The sequence below is a fragment of the Callorhinus ursinus genome, unplaced genomic scaffold, assembly GCF_003265705.2.
Source record: "Callorhinus ursinus isolate GAN/ISIS: 27379988/994484 unplaced genomic scaffold, GSC_fseal_2.0 scaffold24, whole genome shotgun sequence".
Taxonomy (NCBI): domain Eukaryota; kingdom Metazoa; phylum Chordata; class Mammalia; order Carnivora; family Otariidae; genus Callorhinus; species Callorhinus ursinus.
The window spans coordinates 2,207,129-2,226,118 of NW_027397086.1; the positions used below are offsets into that span (position 1 = coordinate 2,207,129).

General features: G+C 54.3%; 1 protein-coding gene across 1 annotated transcript in view; it reads right to left on the reverse strand.

The window, feature by feature from the left end:
- Positions 1–18,990, reverse strand: part of HMCN2 (hemicentin 2) — a 148,242-nt gene that overhangs the window by 4,631 nt on the left and 124,621 nt on the right. The window contains exons 84-93 of the mRNA XM_025888527.2: positions 17,654–17,844; positions 16,082–16,163; positions 9,043–9,312; positions 5,589–5,738; positions 4,120–4,257; positions 3,897–4,018; positions 3,321–3,558; positions 2,079–2,141; positions 1,817–1,939; positions 927–1,061 (exon numbers count right to left, since the gene is read on the reverse strand). Coding sequence (XP_025744312.1) covers positions 927–1,061; positions 1,817–1,939; positions 2,079–2,141; positions 3,321–3,558; positions 3,897–4,018; positions 4,120–4,257; positions 5,589–5,738; positions 9,043–9,312; positions 16,082–16,163; positions 17,654–17,844 — 1,512 coding nt within the window. The remainder of the gene's footprint in view (positions 1–926; positions 1,062–1,816; positions 1,940–2,078; positions 2,142–3,320; positions 3,559–3,896; positions 4,019–4,119; positions 4,258–5,588; positions 5,739–9,042; positions 9,313–16,081; positions 16,164–17,653; positions 17,845–18,990) is intronic.

The window sequence follows — 18,990 nt, forward strand, 5'->3', positions numbered from 1 at the left end:
GCCGCCACAGCGTGCCTCCCCACCTCTGGGCCTCGCTCCCCCCCCTCCTCCAACCTCAGTGCCACCAGGTGGAATGCCAGTGTTTGCAACCACCTCTCCCAATCAGACCAGGTTTGGAGAGTGAGAGAAGGTTCTGGGTCCAGAAACAAAGCAGGGGCTTAAAAGGTGGGCTTTGGAGGCAGAGTCCCAGGTTGGGGCCGAGCTCTGCCTTATCTCTGGGTCCTTGAATAAGTAACTCTCCCTCTCCCAGCCTTGGTTTTCTTATCTGCGAAGAGGGGTGAGGACAGGACCTCTTCAGGAAAAACCTGGATCACGCTCGAGAAGGCCGTAGGAGCCTGGTTCAGGGAAAGAGCTCTGAGAGCTGCTGAGAAAGAAGGGAGTGAGGGCGGGAGGGAGGCAGGAGGCAGAGGAGCCGTCTGGGTGGACAGGGTGCTCCGTGGGCCCTGAGGCCACAGAGCCGGGGTCACCTCCTCTCCTGAGTTCCAGTTCCCCCCGCACTTTGCCCCCGCACTGGGCGGTCTTGTCCCTCTCCGGGGAGCCAGAGGACCCGTGATCAGGAAGCTCTAGAACACTGGAGCAGGAAGTCACCCATCCAGGGCGGCTCCTGAGTTTCATCTCAAAGGCTAATTGCAGCTGATTCCTAGTGGCTGCTGGAGAAGTTGTGTTGAGAAGGATCCAGAGGCCGTCTTTAGGCCAGGCCATGATCCAGGAGGGGATCTCGGGCAAGTGGCAACAGACAGAGCATGTTTGCCATCCCTGACCTGGTCAGCTCAAACTTTCTCCCTGGCCTCACTGTTCCTTCCGCCGAGAGAGTTCTGCTTTCCCCAGAGGCCCAGAGGCCCAGAGGCCCCGGGGCACACAGCACCTCCTCTGCTGAAGCCTGGGACCACTGGAGTACAGACAGCCCCACATCCTGCCCCTGTCACCTTCGCAGCTGGCCCCATGAGGGGCCACCCGGAAGCCAGGCCTGCAGTCGGGGAGGCAGTGGTAGGACCCAAAGAGGTTCACGCAGCGCTGTCCCTCCTGGCAAAGGTGGGCATCCCAGGCACACTCGTCCACATCTGGGGGGCAAATGGGGGCAGGGGGCTGCGTGAACACACGTCCCCCCAGGCCCACCCTGGCTAATCTAACGACGCAGGCTGCTTCCCCAGGCCCAGGCGCCCCTGGCAAGAAGGCCCCACCCCTCCTGCTCACTCTTTCCATCATCTTGCCCCTCCCCCAGAAACAGAGCCCACCCCAAGGGACCCACAGGCCTGGGTGTGGGGCCTCTGATAGGGGGTTGCAGACGATGCCCCATGGGCACCCGGGTCAAAGCGCAGTAGAGACTTGGCAGGGCCAGGTCTTGCTGCTGGGAGTGAAGGCACGTAGCTGGGGAGGGTCAGCATCTATGTGTCCTACAGTCAGATTTGTTGTCCAGAAACTTTGTGAAGGGGCCAAGTAGAGCAAGTCAGGCAGATGGCTGTCCACTCGCTTCCAACCCCAGTCGGCTGGGAGTGACAGAGGAGTGGCGGGAAAGCGCCCAAGGCCGTGTCCAGGCTCAGCAGGTGCGCACGCCATGAGCACGGGGTAGCCACGTGTATGTCTCTGGGGCTCCCTAGCACCCCCAGCACTTGAGCCTCTCCCATCTGCAGCCCGCGCAGCAGGAAATTCCCAATGGAAACAGCGTGTTGCCACCCCCAGCCTGGCATCCAATGCTGCCAGGAACAGGCCATGTCCTGAGGTGTGTGCCCCTGGCTGGGGTCCTGGCTCCGGAACACCCCGCACACACCCAGGCCAACTAACCCCAAGGAGAGCTTTTGGCCGTGGGCCCACTCACCTCTGCAGTTCCTGTTATCCCTGGCCAGGGCAAAGCCCGCCGGACAGGAGCAGGAGAAGCGACCAGGTGCGTTGTAGCAGGAGTGAGAACAGGGGTTGGGGCCGTCCAAACATTCGTCCCTGTCTGGGGGGGGAGGGGGCGGTGGCGCAGAGCTCTGGTGGTCTGTGCTCATAGACCCTCCTGTCAGTTGGCCAGGACACATCATCCATCCCAGGCTGGGAGGCCCTCCCTCGTCTGGGCCAAGGGAGCGAAAGGCACTCACCCACACAAAAGTCTCCCTGGGCATCCAGCTCAAAGCCCGTTGGGCAGCCAACTTCATTCTCTTCTGCAAGGCAAAGGGACAGGTCGTAAGGACGCCAGGGCACTGTGGCCAAGGTGCCCCTGGACAGACAGCAGCCCTGGCCGTAGCTCTCTCGTGCCAGCTTGGCCAGGCCGATGCCCCCTCAGCCCTGAGCCAGGCTGACGCCCAGCGCGTCTGAGACCCCATCCTCAGCCCAGGCCTGCTGGAGGTGTTGGCTGTGGGTCATGCCACGGAGGGCTCACGGCGGGCCGGCCAGACCATAAGCTGGCAGACACAGGAGAGATCGTTATAGAAAAGTACAAAACAGGCTGTCCGTGCACGCAAACACGCACTCCTGAGAATCCAGAGGAGTGGACGTGGCCCCAGGCTGCGGGTGGGAGAGGGGATGCGCAGAATGGGTAAATGATAGCATCTGATGGCGGCAGCAAGCACAGGGGTTGGCGCAGACTGGGGTCTGGAGACAGGAGACCAGACTCCCTAAATTATTATAAGGACCGCATGCTTGCTAAAGCAGTCACTGGGTGCCAGGTGAGGGTTTTAGAGAAAACACTGCTACTCCTGATACCCTCCAAGGCAGGGGATACTATGCCCATTTTACAGGTGGGAACCCTGAGGCTCAGAGAGGGCCAGGGCATTGCCGCCAAGGTCCCACAGCTGGGAAATCGTGTGGCTGGGTTTGAACCAGGGTCTGCCCGACCCCAAAGCTGTGCCCTTACCACAGTCCGATGTTCAACGTTACAAACAAGTTGGGGCCTCAAATATTGGTACCGGGTGTATCTTTAGCATGCACCGGTTGCGTATATACAGAGTATTCGTGTGGGCAGCCAGGGGCTCCAGCAGAGGCTCCTGGCTGCCTCGGTGGGGCAGAGAGGTGGCATATGGCCGGAGTCTTCAACAGTGGCCCGGTGGGGGGTGGGCTTGGACCTTCACCATGGGGCCAAGGAAAAGGCTCCGGAGGGTTCGAAGATGAGTGGCCCAAAGAGCTGTGTCCCTATTGGGGGTGTGGATGGTTGGACGGGAGCGAGGACACGCTGCAGGTGAGCGAACAAGGAGCTGAGCGGTCCCAGTCCCGAGTTTCTGGCCCATGGTCAGCGGGTGCAGGAGGTGGGCCGTCCCCTTGGCTCTCAGCCAGGTGCATCTGGGGCCCCTGCTGGGTGTTTAGCTGGGGCAGTGGGGAGTGGAGACAAAGGGTGGGGGCCTCACCAGCTTGCAGGGCTGTGGTAAGCTGGAAGTGCAGGGCCTTGGCCTTGGGGTCGAAGGCCGAGCTGATAGCTGAGGCCCGCAGGTGCTGTACCAGCGGAGGCTGGAGGCCCTGGGCCGTGCTGTACTGGATGCTGTGGTTACATCTCAGGAACATGGGAAGGCTGTCCTGCAGGAAGGGCTGTGTGGAGCCCACAAAGAGACGGCCTGGCCCCATCAGCACATAGCTCTCCTCGAAGTCCTGGAGAAGGGGGAGGAAGGGAAGGAGGGAGACAAATAATGTCCCAGATTTCGGCTTCCAAGGGGTAGGACCCTCAACCTCCTATTCAAGGGGCCAGGAAGCCTGGAGGTGGAGGGCTGGTGGGCTTTTCACCCCCTCCTCCAGCCAGTTGGGCCCCCTTGAGCAGATGACTTCCCTTTGGCATTCTTAAGTATGAAACGGGGAAGACACCTGAGAGGCTGGGCCCAGGGCATCCTCCCACTGGGCTAAGTGCTGGGGTGTCAGGAGGGGGTGCTTGGGGCAGCACATCCCATTCTCTCCCCCACCCACATCCCGCACACCTTGGGGCCGGCCCCCACCTGCACTTGAAGATCTGCATCAGCCAGGCTCTCGGGGACGACGCCACTGACCACCACATCAAGGAGCAGGAGGCCATTGGGATCCAGGCCCCGGGCCTCCTGGGTCATCGTGAGCAGCTCCCCTGTAATCCGTCCCCGCCCAGCCTGGAGTCACCATGGGGAAGAGGCCCTGGGCTCAGGCCTCAGCCCCACCCAGCCGACCTGGGAGGAGACCACCGCTCACCTGTGGCAAACTCCACGTGCGACTTCTGCAGGAAGCTGCCACCCGTCAGAGAGTGGCCGTTCAGGGTGTCCCCACTCTCTCCGGCCAGGGCCCAGTAGATGGGGGCAATGGTGACCACGAGCACCCGCATCAGAGGCCCTGCATGGGGCAGACGTGGAGGCTGGGTCAGGGCCAGATCCCGAAAGGTACCACTCTCCTTGCTCAAGATCCCTCTGTAGCTCCTTATTGCCCCAGGAGGGCTCAGCCCCTTCCCTCCATGCCCAGGCCCAGCCCTGTGATCACCTGAGTCAGTTACTGGATCAGAACCTGGGAAGGGGTGAAGGCAAATATCCAGTTTGTGGAGAGGTTGTGAAAATGAGCAGAATATATGTATACAAAGAAGGGCACGTAACTTGTTGATATTCAACTCAGTTCAACAAATCCTAACGGTGACTGGGTCACCACAGAGCCTGGGACATAGGTGCTGGACCAAGCTGAAAATCAACCAAGTCTCAGAACTTACAGACACCTTCCAGAAGAGCCTGGGAGAGGAAGGCCATTGACTTGGAAAACAGGGCCAAAAAATTGCTCTGGACATGGATTCCCAGACCTTCACATGATGCCCAGCCCTCCTGGCAGGGCAGGGCGTGCCTCAGCCTGGGGATGGGGAAACCCCACTTGCTTGGGGTCAGGGATGGTTGAGCTTCTCAGCAGAACGGCCGCCTCCGAAAAGAGGTGCGGAGGACCGGTGCTCATAGCCAGGACAGCCTGTTTCCGCCACTCGGAGGCTGGCCCACCTGGGTTGGGGCCAGCTGCTTCTCCCTGGCTCCTGCCTGGGCAGCTAGAAGCAGCACCTGCATCTGGGCAGGCTCTCACTTCCCTCGCTCCTTGCTGACAGCCCACCTGGAGTCACCCCCAGCCGGAGCTCCCTGACCCCACACAGTTCACACAGGCCTGTGGTCAAGGGCAGTTCTGGAGGTGCTTTAGCACTGCCCCCTCCCTGCTCTGGATCCTCAGGGTGCCCTGGAAGGGCGAGACAGCAGGGTCTGCAACATCACTCCAGAACATTCCATCTGCTGGGGCACACTGACGTATGAATCTGTTTGAAAGTGGACATTCCTTGGTGCTCTGGGCCTCTGAGCTAATTTTATTGTTCTCATTTTCTCCTTTCTGCCCCCTCCAGGCCATACCCCTTAATCCTTCCTTTTCTATGGGCTCTTAACAGTGGGGGGGAACCTCACTTGGCCATCAGTGACCTGAAAAATCATCATCTGACTGTATTCACGTATCCTGATTATTTCACACCGTCTCGGTCTGATTTTTATTTTGTTTTGTTGGGAGGTAGTTGGGGGTGGTGGGGGGAAGTGGCCCGCACCTAAATCCACTTTGGCTTGGACTCGGGGCTTCGGGGCAGTCAGATTTCCTCCAGCCGTCAGGCCCTGACCCAGCCTCAGAACACAGGCGCAGGAGAAGCTCTGCCCCCTACTTACCCACACTCGCAGGGATGTGGTTGATGCTGCTCCGGATGGTGGTGATCCCAGAGCGTGCCTCTTGTTGTATGCTGGTGTTGAGGGTGGCCCTGCTAAATTCCTGGCCATTGATCACCCCAGACATGCTGCCCCGGCTCCCACGGGGCTCCCCTGTGTGGAGGGAGAATGGTGACATTACCTACCTCTATGCCCTTAGAGTAAGCAGGTACTGTTACCCACCTCACGGAGGAGTAACTGAGGCTCGGTGAGGGGAAATGATTTGCCTAAGGCCACACAGCTCGTGGGTGATGGACTCATTGCCCAGGGGATCCTGGCTCTGAGAGAGAGGGAGAGGCTTTTGAGAGGCGCCGTGCCCTGGGATGGTGTTGGCTTCTAATTCTGCCTCTGCTGTCACCTTCCTGGAAATCTGGGCAGGTCAGGCCCCCAAGACACCTTTGAGTTGGCTTATCTATAAAGTGAGGAGGTGGGACCACAGATGTGCCAAAGACCTGTTGGGTTCTAAAATGCCGGGAGCTCCTGATGGAGGGACTGGCATGCTCCTCTGAGCCAGGGCACCGGGCCAGGGCCTGAATGCTGCCCCCCGAACATCCTTCATTCCATCCCCTGTGGCCCTGGCTCCAGCCGCCCCACAGCTGGATTTCCAAGAGCAGCCGGGCGGTCTGCAAGCAGGCGCTCTCCAGCCCTCATCAGAGGGTGCTTCCTCTGGCTAATGGGCCAGCTGTCTCCTCTGCACAGATGGCATTCCGGGGGAGAGACAGAAGCTAGCCTGCCTCTTCGCTCGCCAGCTCTCTGGGGAAATTAACAACCAATTGCCCATGATCTGTCGAAAAAATAACATAAAACACTCAACTGCCAGGATCCTAAATGGGTAAATCAGGGGGCTGGTTCATTCTGGATTCCAGGAAGCAGTGCCGTTTCCTGCAGCCCGGAGCTGGGGGTTTTGATGAGATTTGATGCCCATCTGGGATGTCTCTTATCAACATCCGCAGCTCTGGGATTTATGGGAGGGACAGAGGAGCAGGCCGTGCACCTACCCCTGGCCTCTTAAAAAGGGGAAGAGGAAGAAGTCGGGGGCAGAGAAGAAATGCAGCAGCGTGGCCTGGCATCTTTCGAAGGGGATGAGAAATTGGAGGCTGGGGATGACGAGCCACTGTCAACTTTCTCAGCCATGGGGTGACTCGGCAGCCTCTTGCCTCCTATGAGGCCTGGAGGGGCTGCCCAGCCTGATGGGAAATGAGGAAGAGAAGACAGTGTTCATGGTGAGGGATCCTCAAAACCCCCAAACACCCTTCACCTAGCCATGCCCCATTGGAGGGACTTATCCCATAGACATGTTCAGGCGAGCACACAAAGATGTGCATCACAGTGTCCATTTCAGAAAGGGGACCGGAAAAAAAAAAAAAAACCCTAAACCTGTTGCTTATTTAACAAAGCCAACAGCAATTAAGTTAGGGACTCCTGGGTGGCTCAGTCAGTTAAGTGTCTGCCTTCGGCTCAGGTCATGATCCCAGGGTCCTGGGATCGAGCCCCACATTATCGGGCTCCCTGCTCAGCGGGGAGCCTGCTTCTCCCTCTCCCTCTGCCCCTCCCCCGGCTCGTGCTAGAACTCTCTGTCAAATAAATACAAATAAAACCTTAAAAAATAGCAATTAAGTTAGGAAAGCATCCCTGTGGAATATGAAACCACGGAAGAAGATGTAGGCTGGGTTTACTGTTATGGGATGTTGTCCAAACAGGTAGGTTGTAAGGGCAACCTATAAATTTGGCCTCATTTATAAAAAGGAAAAAGCGCATCTCTTTACATTCGAAGGAAAAAAGTGTAGTAATGGCTGAGATGGCTATTTCTCAGGAGGTGAGAAAATCGGTAAGTCATTTTTTTCCTCAGAGATTCGTTTCCAACTTATCTGGCCTTTTTGTAATTAGCATATAGGAGACTTTAAACATGGCCGTTTCCATTTAAAAAGTAAGGAGGCTGTTATGAATTAAATGATGTCCCCTAAAAAGATGTGTAGGGGTCCAAATCCCCAGACCTGAGGCTGTGACCTTATTTGAAGATAGGGTCTGTACAGAGGGGATCAAGTTAACATAAGGTCATTAGGGCAGGCCCTAACTTAATAACTGGTGTTCTTATGTGAAGGGTAAATTTAGAGGCGGGCATGTTCCCCGGGGGGAAAATGCCATGGGAACTTGTAGGTGGAGATTTGGGCGATGCTTCTGTGAGCCAAGGAGCACCACAGGTTGCCAGCAAACCATCAGAAGCTAGGGTCGGGGCATGGGACAGACTATCACAGATCTTGGAGGGGACCAACCCTGCTTATCCTCGATCTGAGCTTTCTGGCTTCCAGAACTGAGAGACACTACATTTCTGAGAAGCCACCCAGGCTGTAGTACTTTGCTATGGCAGCCCTGGGAGACTCATCCAGAAGCCACATGCAGGGCTAGGTGGTTTGGGGTGGGGGCTTCCGAACGGAAGAGGACAGGGACAGGGACCAAGCTCTGAAATAAAGGGAGGGTCCGCTCAGACCGAAAGCTGCCCCCGAGGCAGCATCTGTGGCCGGGTGTCAGAGGACCCCGGGGTTTCCAGAGCTGTGTGTGGGGGGTGTTCTAGCCCTGTCTGCAGGAGATGAGGAGACCAGGGGCCAGAAAGGGTCCCGCCGTGGGTTCGCTCAGTGGGTTTCAAGTGGTTTTGCAAGAGGCAGCGTGTCAAGTCCCAAGTCCTGATAGTCTAGAGGTGCTGCCTGGAAAGGTGTTCCACAGAGCTGTGAAGAAGTAATCTGACAGTGTGTGTGGAGACAGATGAGTGACGGCCGCCGTGGCCGGGGACAGAAACGTAAAGCCACAGATAGGGGGTATTTGCTACAGAGACACAGAAAAGACATTCAGAAGTAATATCCGGAGACTTTCCATTGTGCAGTCTGAGTCATCTTGCTGTGGTTTCTCAGGATAGTCCTTTTTTCTGTTTTGAAGTCTGGTCTGGCCCCAGGCGGAAGGGAGCTGAATGGGGAGGCCCGACGTGGCAGGGGTCTCTGATGCCAGAAAGCAGCATCTGTTACTGCCTCCCTACCATGGCCTAATTCAGACTTTACCCAACAACCCCCAAAGGGGGCACCACGGATGTCCTTGTTTTATTCTCCCTGCTTCACAGAATTGTGGAATACCCCCAAAAGAAGACCCAATTTTGTGCCAGGTAAGCAGGAATGGCCAGGGTGCCCGTCCAGTACGAGTGGCCCACACTTAGCCTCTTGGAGCCTCAGTTTCCCCAACCGTAAAGGGCCCGGTGGGTAAGATCAGTCCCTGCCGGCTGGCTCCTCCTAAGTTTGTGACTCTAAGCAAAGAGAAGAGTGGGGGAGCTGGCAGGGCAGGGGGCCACGTCCCCCATAAGCAACACACAAATCCCCACTGAGCAGGAGATCCCGCCTCCGTCCCCCACGGGCTGAGCGGGGACGCCCCGTACCTCTCACGGCCAGGATCGCCCGGGCCGTGGCGGAGCCCAGGAGGTTGTGAGCGACGCACTCGTATGCGCCCGCGTCCCCGGCCTCCACGCGCTGCAGCCACAGGCTCCCATCCGGCAGGGTCCGGAGCCGCCGGCTGGCCCGCAAGGGCTGGCCCGCTCGCAGCCACTCCACCGTGGGCACTGGCTCTCCCGAGGCCTGACACTGCAGGGCCACGTCCTCCCCGGATCTCACGGTCACGTCCTGGGGCTCCACCCGGAACACCGGGGCACCTGGGGGAGGCCCGGGGCGGCTTTAGGGCACGTTTTATTATTTGTGTATGTTTCTTCATTCAAACAGATTAGAAAATGCAGAGATAGGACGGAGACAATAGAATCACAAGTGACCATCACATCCAATTACTGTTCTGACAGTATTTCCTTCCAGACACTGTTTCCCAGAATGTGACCGTGGTGCTCACATTGCTTGCTTGCTTGCTTGCTTCCTTCCTTTTTCACCCCACAATAAATCTTAAGCGCCTCTCCATGCCATGAGACATTTGTTCTTAGGGCCTACTTGGTGTTTGGGTCCATTACAGGGACGTTTCCAACGCGGTGCGAGATGGGAGACGGGGGCCCCGTCACCTGCTGTGGGTGAGTCTCACCAAGTGGCTCCCTGACCCTCCGTCTCCTCATCTGAAAGATGGCCATCCCTAACCACTCACTGCCACAAACCCTCCAGAGCGGCTGTGAGGAAAGGCATCACACTCCCAGCGCTGGTGAGGACGGGGGTGAGGTGAGCTCGTACACATGGGGGTACAGGTGCACAGCATGTGGAGAAGGGCCGGCCAGGGCTTAAAACAGCAATAGTCTGCTCGCTCACAGCTCTGGAGGCCGAGTCCAAACCCAGCTATTTCACAGGGTAACGTCAAGGCGTCCTGCCTCCTCCAGAGGCTGCAGGGCAGAATCCGTTTCTTGCCTCTTCCAGCTTCTGGTGGCTTCTAGCGTTCCCTGGCTTGAGGCTGTGTCCCCCCAGTCTCTGCCTCCTCCTCCCCTCCCCCTCCTCCCTCCTCCTCCCCCCCATATACAAGAGATATGTGCCTCTCTCTTATAAAAGCACTTGTGATAGCGTTTAGGGCCCACCAAGACAATCCAAGATAACCTCCTCATCCTAAGATCCTTAACTTAATCATGTCTGCAAAGATCCTTTTTCCAAATAAGATCACATTCACAGGTCTCTGAGCCAGGATCCCCTAAAGCGGAACGTATGGCTGCTGTATATCCCAGCCACTCCTGGATCGATACCCTAACAGAAACGTGCATGCGGGGGCGCCTGGGCGGCTCAGTCGGTTGGGCGACTGCCTTCGATTCAGGTCATGGTCCCGGAGTCCTGGGATAGGGCCCCGCATCGGGCTCCCTGCTCAGCGGGGAGCCTGCTTCTCCGTCTGACCCTCTCCCCTCTCATGCTGTTTCTCACTCTCTCTCAAATAAATAAATTTTAAAAATCTTTAAAAAAAAAAAAAAGAAACGTGTATGCGTGTCCGCCAAAGGCATGCATTAGAATACGGAAGCAGTGCTGTTCATAACTGCCCGGAAGTGCGGTGCAATATGCAAACTATGGCGTATCCACTCGGCAGCCCACCGTACAGCAACGAGAATGGATGAAGGCCTTCTGCGTGTGATCTCACACACAGTGCTGTGCCCAGGAAGCCTGACACGAGAGCACACACGATATGCTTTCATTTAAATAAAGGTCAGAAATAAACAGGAGCACAACGCTGGCCACCACTGCGTGAAGAGGCCAGCAAGTCCGCTCTCCCAAAAAACAAACATAAAACTTGACAAAATTATCCACACCAACCATTTCAGGGCTCTAGAAGTCCATGAAAGGCAAACAACAAATTGAGCCTCATTTCCCCGTGAGAAGCTTCTAGAACTTCGGGCGAGAACGGTGGAGGTGTGGGGCCTGGGACTGCACCCATCCCCCACCCCCACTCCACCGTGGTCGTCCTGGTGGTTTTGCTGGGGCAGGGCTGGCTCCCAAAGCCCCAGCTCTTGCTATCCCAAGGGACTGGCTTGATTTGCAGGCGAGGATGCAGGCGTATTCTGAGACTGGTGTGTTGTGGGGGGACGGGGGACAGAACTGGCAGGAAGCAAATGGGGACCTGGCACCTCTGCTGGCCTGAGGAAAGCAGGGGGCCAGCTGGAAGCTTAATGAGAAGAGCCAGGAAATGAGGGAGCCCTGGAAAGGCCAGATCAGCTCTCTGCACATCCCTGGCTTCCACGGACCATGTGAACCTGTGGGGGGACCCAGGGGGGGAGGGGGGGGGGGGGCAGGGAGAGTCAAAGTCGAGGCCACTCCCAAACTGCCTGAATTCTGAATCACTCCACGGCCACGCGCAGATGCATCCATGGAGGATGGAGCCTTAGTTTCCTTTGCCCTTAATTTTTAGCAACTTCGATTGTGGTGTCTCCGGTGCAGAATTTCCATGGGTTTATCCTGTTTGAGTTTTGCTCAGCTTCTTGAATCTGTAGGCTCAGGCCTTTAGTGAAATTTTGCAAAATTCCAGCTCTCATTTCTTTGAATGCTGCTCACCCCTTTCTCCTTTCCCTCCGGGACTCTGACGCCACCCTGTCAGATCTCGGCTTTGTCCCACACGTTTCTGTGGCTCTGCTCCTTGTTTTTTTCCGAGTCTGTTTCCTCTCTGTTGTTCAGACTAGGTAAATTCTATTGTTACATCTTCAAAACCACTAATTCTTTCTTTTGTCCTCCTCATACCACACCTGCCCACTGAAGTTTTCATTTTATTATCAGTTAGGTCCTACAACTTCCCTTTGGTTCTTCGCAGCCCCTCTTGGTGCTCCTGTTTCAAGCATGTTTCTAATTGCTCAGCCAGGCATTCTTAACGACACTTATTTTAAGATCCTTGTCAGATCATTCCAACGTCTAGATCAGCTCTTCCCATTCAGGTTGAGAGTTTCCTTGTTATTGATCAGATGAGTGAGTTTCAGCTGCATCCGGAACACTCTGAGCATGACAAGCCTCTGCTTCTTATTTCCCAGCAGGCCTCCTCTGCTGCTTCGTTGCTACCAGGTGAGAGCAGAAATCCAGCTTCCCTAGGTGGCCTCCGTGGGCACCCCAGAACACGAGGGGTGCCCCACTACTCCCGGGCAGGCATGGGGGTTCAGGGTTCCCACTTCTCTCCGCCGACGTCACCCTGGCTGGGGGGGTGGGGGAGCACGTGCTATTGCCCCTCACTTGGCCTCACCTGACTCCACTCCCCCCCGGGGGGGCGGGGCACAGGTGTGCTCGGGATAGAGGGTACAGGCAGAAGTGTAGGCTCCCCACCCACTTGGTCTTCGTTGAAGGGGCTTGGGGTGGGGCTGCAGTTTTTTTCACAGGGTTTGGCTGGACTAGGGTGGTCATTACCGGAAAGCTTTCCATCTTGCTATGCTGTTCCTTTCCTGGTCCTGTAGCAAGAGAGAGCAGGCTTTTGCCAGGGCTCTCTGTACGTGTGTGTGTGTGTGTGAGGGCCTCTTGGTCCCTTAGCAAGCATCCTGCCCAGGATACACGAGGCAAAAAGAGAAACGGGGGAATCTGCTGCGTTGTCACTCCACAGGTCCCAAGATCCTTAGTCAATCCTTCTTTATCTTTCAGAGTCAATGTTTGTCTTCTATGTAACGTCCAAGGTGTTCAGCCGTACGCAGTGGGAGGAGTAGGGAGAAGCACATCTACGTCGTCTTGTCTGGAACCAGAATCACCCCCAACCCCCGCAGTCCATGACAAAAACTCTCAACAAACTACATAGAAAAATAAAACTTCCTCCACCTGATAAAAAGCACCTGCAAAACCCCACAGCTGCCATCATACTCAATGGTGGAAGACGGAATGCTCCCTGTCTACAGCTGGGAACAAGGTGAGGCTGTCTGCTCTCTCCACTTCTACTCAGTCTTGCATCAAGGGTCTAACCAATGAAATGCGGCAATGCCAAGGAATGAAAGGTATCCAGAGTGGCAAGGGGGAGGTAAACGGTCTCTCCTCCTAGGTGACATGTAGAAAATCCTACAGAAGCTCCTAAGGAATCTAGCAAAAATGACCAGAACTCCAAAACAAATTCAGCAAGGTTTCTAAGATCGAGATACAAAAATCAATTGGATTTTTGTATATGAGCAACGCAAAACCCCAAAATCAAACCAATAATAATTCCATCCACAACAGCATCAAAAATAATAAAATACTTAGTAATCAATGTAACAAAAGAGGGATAAGACCTGTGAACTATAAGACATCACTGAGGAAACCAAGATCTAAATAAATTGTACAGAGCAATTGGATATCCATATGCAAAAAAAAAAAGAAAAAGGAATTTAGAAAAAGGAACTTATTTCACACAAAAATTAACTCAAAGTGAAAGTGGATCATAGACTTCCATGTCAAAATGAAAACTGTCAACCTTATAGGAGAATGTGACCTTAGGCTAGACAAAGATTTTTTTTTAGCTCTAATACCAAACACACAGTCTATAAAATACAAAATCGATAAATTTGGACTTTGTCAAATTTTAACGCTTTTGCTCTTCCAAAGCACCAATAGGAAAATGCAGAGACAAGCCACAGGATGGAGGGAAATATCTGTAAATCACGTATCTGATAAAGGACTTGTATCCAGATGACATAAAGAACTCTCAGAACTCATTCCTAAGACAAACAACCCAACTGTAAAATGAGCGAAACGTCTGAAAAACACTTACCCAGAGAAGACACATGAACGGGCTGTACACACACACACACACACACAGACACACACACAGACACACACACACACACACAAAGATGCTCAATATCATTAGCTATTAAGAGGGATGCAAATGAAAACCACAGTGAGATACTAGTTTGCACCCACGGGATGACTGAATAAAAAAGGCAGACAACAAAAAAGTTGGCGAGAATGTAGAAAACCGAAGCCTCATACACTGCTAGAAGAAAAGCAAAATAGTACAGTTTGGTGGTTTCCTGAAAAGTTAGCTATATCAAGGGATGCACTCCTAGGAATCTACCCAGACAAAGGAGGACACATATCCACACGAAGACTTGCGTGCCGATGTTCACAGCAGCATTATTTGTAACAGCCCCAAATCAGAAACCAGCTAACTGTCTAGTAACTGATGAATGGATACTGTTCAGCAATAAAACGGCATGAAGCACTGATAGGTGCTATAATATGGATGAACTGCGAACACATTGATGAGTGAAAGAACTCGGAACTGAAGAATACACAGGATTCCACTTAGATGAGGTTTCCGGAAAGGTGTCCCCACAGAGGCAGAAGGCGGACTGGCAGCTGCCTGGGGCTGGGGGCGGGAGCAGACGGGCAGAGGGAGCTTCCTGGAGTGGTAAGAAATGTCCTAGGAACAGATCGTGGTGATGGATGGACAATGCTATAAGTTTACTAAGAATCGCTAACGGCAGGCTTAGAATGGGTGAATTTTTTCATTTTTTTAAAAAGTGTGGTAGGGCGCCTGGGTGGCTCAGTTGGTTAAGCGACTGCCTTCAGCTCAGGTCATGATCCTGGAGTCCTGGGATCAAGTCCCACATCAGGCTCCCGGCTCAGCGGGGAGCCTGCTTCTCCCTCTGACCCTCTCCCCTCTCATGCTGTTTCTCTCTCTCTCTCTCCCTCTCAAATAAACAAATAAATAAAATCTTTAAAAAAAAAGTACGGTAGAAAACATATAGCATGAAGTTTACCATCTTAACCATTTTGAAGTATAGTGTTGAGTAGTGGAGTGTGTTCACACTGTTGGGCAACACTCACCGCCACCCACCTCCAGGACCCTCTCATCTTGCAAAACCAAAACTCTAGATCCATTCACCCACTTCTCTCCATTGTGCCCCCCACCATCAGCTTTCTGTTTCTATGACTCTGACAACTCTAGATACCTCATATAATTGGGAGTCATACAGTGTGTTTTGGTGACTGCCTTATTTCACTTGAGGTCCGCAAGTTTCGTTCATGTTGTAGCAGGTGTCAGATTTCCTTCTTTTTAAAGGGTGGATGATATTCCACTGTATGAATGGGTGAATTTTGTGCTATATATCTTAATGAAGCTGTTTTTTTTTTTTTAAGTAATCTCTATGCCCAATGTGGGGCTCGAACTCACGACCCCCAGATCAGGAGCCCCATGCTCTACCGACTGAGCCAGCCAGGCACCCCAAGCTGATTTTTAAAGGCAAAACTCTGGACAGGGGTCACCTGGGGGCAGGGGGCATTGACTGGAAAGGGGGTATGATATGATGGGAGTGGCTGGGAGCTGGCAGTGTTCCATTTTTCTAATATTTGCTCTGGGTGCAAGTTAACCTGGTGGGTTCATGTTATGAAGATTTGTTGAGGGGCGCCTGGCTGGCTCAGTCAGTTAAGCATCTGACTCTTGATTTCGGCTCAGGTCATGATCTCAGGGTCGTGAGATCGAGCCCTGTGTCGGGCTCTGCGCTGGGCATGGAGCCTGCTGGAGAGTCTCTCTCTCCCTCTCCCCCTGCCCCTCCCTGCTTGCGCTCTTTTCTCTTTCTTTTTCTCTCCAAGTAAGTAAATAAATAAAAGATTAAAAAACAAAATTCACTGAGCTGTACCCTTATAACATCGTATTCTCCTTATGTGTGTTTATCCTCAATAAAAAGTTTTATTCAAAATCCCTATTTAGGCGATTTCGCAGGGTTACTCTGGGGCTCAGATGGTCCTCTGCAAACTACCAGCTACTTGGCAAATCCAAGAGCGGTGACTGTGATCTTGTGGATGGTTGTGAGTTTGAATAAATGGGCCCCCTGCCCAGGCCTGGCTGTTGGGTCCCTGGATCTTCATGGGACCTCAATTGCGTGTTCTTGATAAATATTTGTCAGAGAATTCCCAGTCTGTGGCAACTGCCTCTCTGCCCTCCATTCTGACCAGACAGCCTGGGACGCACCACGCCAGCCTCAGCACGGCTGCTCGACCCCCGCCCCCCCACCGAGCGCCCCCCTGACACTGTCCCTACCCACCCAGGGCCCAAGCGAGGGGGAGGCCAAGACTCACTCTGCAGCACGAGGATCACTACTTTCTCAACCACGCCCACCTCATTCTCTGCGAGGCACTGGTACTGGCCGGCGTCGTCCATCTGCAGGGGGGCAGGGGAGGGGGTGCGTGGTGTTCAGGAGAGCAGGATGAGGGGGCCATTCGGGGCATGGAAACAGGGGACTGGAGTAAGACCCGTCTAGCCAGAGGAGCTTAGAGCGTAAACCAGCCGGGGGCTCGTGGAGTTCATCAGAAGAGCCTCCGCGGCCACTCGTCAACAGACATCCAAAGAAAATCCAGCCCCTTTCACACCTGGAACATGGGGGGCAGTGGTGACTGAGAGCGTGGACTTGCTCCCCTCAGTGGAGCCACACACTGCAAAAGCATGATTTAGATTCCCCTCTTCCAAACTGGGTACAATGAAGTATCATCACTCCATGGCACATTACTAGGGATTCCTTGAAAAAAGGCTCCGTGGTGAAGTAAGTTTGGGAAACACTGAGTCAGACAACAACCCACTTCTGGCTGCAAGATTCCTCGGGGCTTTTATTGCGGGCGTGTGCCGCGTGCCTTCCAGAGGGGAGATGGTTTACAGTGTTTTCCCAGCTTAGCGAGAGAGAAGCTCTTTCTACAGGATACCCACCACCATGGCCGGTGAGGAAGCCCGGGAAGAACACGGCTCAGATTCACTTCTGAGCGGCAATGTCACCAGGAGCGGGAGCTGGGGGGCAGCCTGAGGCCACCGTCTACACCCAGAAGGTGATATCCTGGATGGAGGCTGCTCCCAAGGGACTGCGAAGGCAGCACAGTGTATGCAGGTAAGAGTGGAGATTTGGGGGGCAGATCAGGATGGGACTAAATCTGGCTCCACTGGGGATGGTCCCGGACTCATTACAAATACACCGCCATGTCCCCGTATGAGTACACGTCATCTCCCCATTGCTAAAATGGGGATCACGGCCGCTAAGATTGGACAGGAAATCATGCTCATCAGAGCAAAAGTATCTACCAGGGCCTAGCCCGTGGGCGAAATGGTGGGCGAAAGCAAGGGCCCCTAAGAAGAGCCCAACAGGACAGTATTATGGATGTCCACGTGACCACTGGGAAGGTGAGGGGGGCTGCCCCAGGGCTCAAGGCTTTGGAAACAGCATAGAACAGGAGTCAGGAAAGCTGGGATGGGGTCCTGCCTTGGGCACTTACTGGTCATAGGCCTCTCTGAGCCTGTGTCTTCATCTGTAAAATGGGGCACTCTTGTCTACTTTGTGCCATGGGGTTGTTAATAATCACATTTATTGGTATTACCCAGGGGCCAGCCAGTCACTCTTAAATTCCTGGCATGGGTCATACCACTGATTTCTTACGATAAACCTATGAGGTCGAAACAACTACTAGCCCCACTGAATGGCCAGGGCGACTGAGGCAGAGAGAAAAGTCACAGGCTGGAGGTTGCTCAAGTCAGTGGCAGAGAGAATCTGGGTCATGGGTGGGAAAGTGCTTTGTAGACTGTAGGGGACTGTGGCAACCTAAAGAACTCTAAGCCATCAGGAAGGGCTGTAGGTAGTCCCCACCCCAAGGCACCGGGTCCCGCCTTGCCTCCGTCCTGCGGATGGTCAGCGAGCCATTCTGTAGCCGATACCGGAGTCGGCTGCCCCGGAGCGGGAGGCCATCTTTGATCCAGTGGATGTCAGGCGCTGGGGTGCCACGGACCACACAGTCCAGCTGGATGCTGCTCCCCACAGGCTCCACCAGGTAGGAGAAGGCCTCCCCTTGCAACACAGGGGCTTCTGCAAGATGACATCAGACAAAATGTCAGAAAGGCGGTTCCCTCAGCCTCTCCCATAAACCCATCCCCAGAGGCTCCTGCTGGCCCAGCATGACTGTGAATAGTCAACACATCAGGGACGGCAGACAACTTCCATGTCACGGGTCAAGTGAAATAGACTGCTGGGAACACCAATCTGAAATGGAGTGGGAATAGTGCTGCGATTGATTAGTGATGCCTGAGGCAGGTACAGGACAGAAGGTAGTGTTATGAGTGTCAGATACTTGCTCGAATGGATGGATTGCCCCAGCTGCAGAGTACCTGCCAGGGACTTCGGGAAACAAGGACTGCATGACCATTAAGACACCTTGGTTGGACACAGCAACACTAAGACATCCCTGATCCTCGCTTCATGCAAATCTTTCTTTTAAGATTTTATTTATTTATTTATTTATTTATTTATTTATTTATTTATTTGAGTGCATGAATGGGGGAGGGGCAGAGGGAGAAGGAGAGAGAGAGCATCTCAAGCAGACTCTGTGCTGAGCGTGGAGCCCAATGCAGGGCTCGATCCCACGACCCATGAGATCATGACCCGAGCCAAAATCAAGAGTGGGACGCTTAACCGACTGAGCCATGCAAGCGCCCCCATGCAAATCTTAAACCACGCTTGGCTGCCCGGTGTCAGTTTCCAGGCTTGCTGGTTTCCTGAGGCTGAAACCAGCTGCAGCTGTGTCCTGGTGCCTTGGGCGGCTCATTCCCCTCTATGAAGCTCCACCCCACCCATCCTGAAAGGAAGCAAACTAAGTGGTGGCATCATGGAGGGTTACCATGCTGCCCTTGACGGAGCAGGGCTGTGGGGGACAACTGGTAGGCTGGCAAGCTTCAGGCATTTTCCTGCCGGGGTTCCTTGGCCCCGGTGCCCTCCTTCTACACGGGCCCCATGCCCCTGAGGGCAGTGCTGCCCGCCAATTGGTCAGATCTCATTCTACCTGCAGCCAACTCATCTGGGGAACATAAGAAATCCTGATGCTGGGGCTTCACCCCAGAGAGGCTGGTTTTTGGAGTCAGAGGGGGAACCTGGGCCTCAGCATTTTCTAAAGTCCCCCAGGAGATCCTAAGGCACAGTCAGGGTGGAGGGTTACTAGTTTAGAGGTCAGGAGGTCTA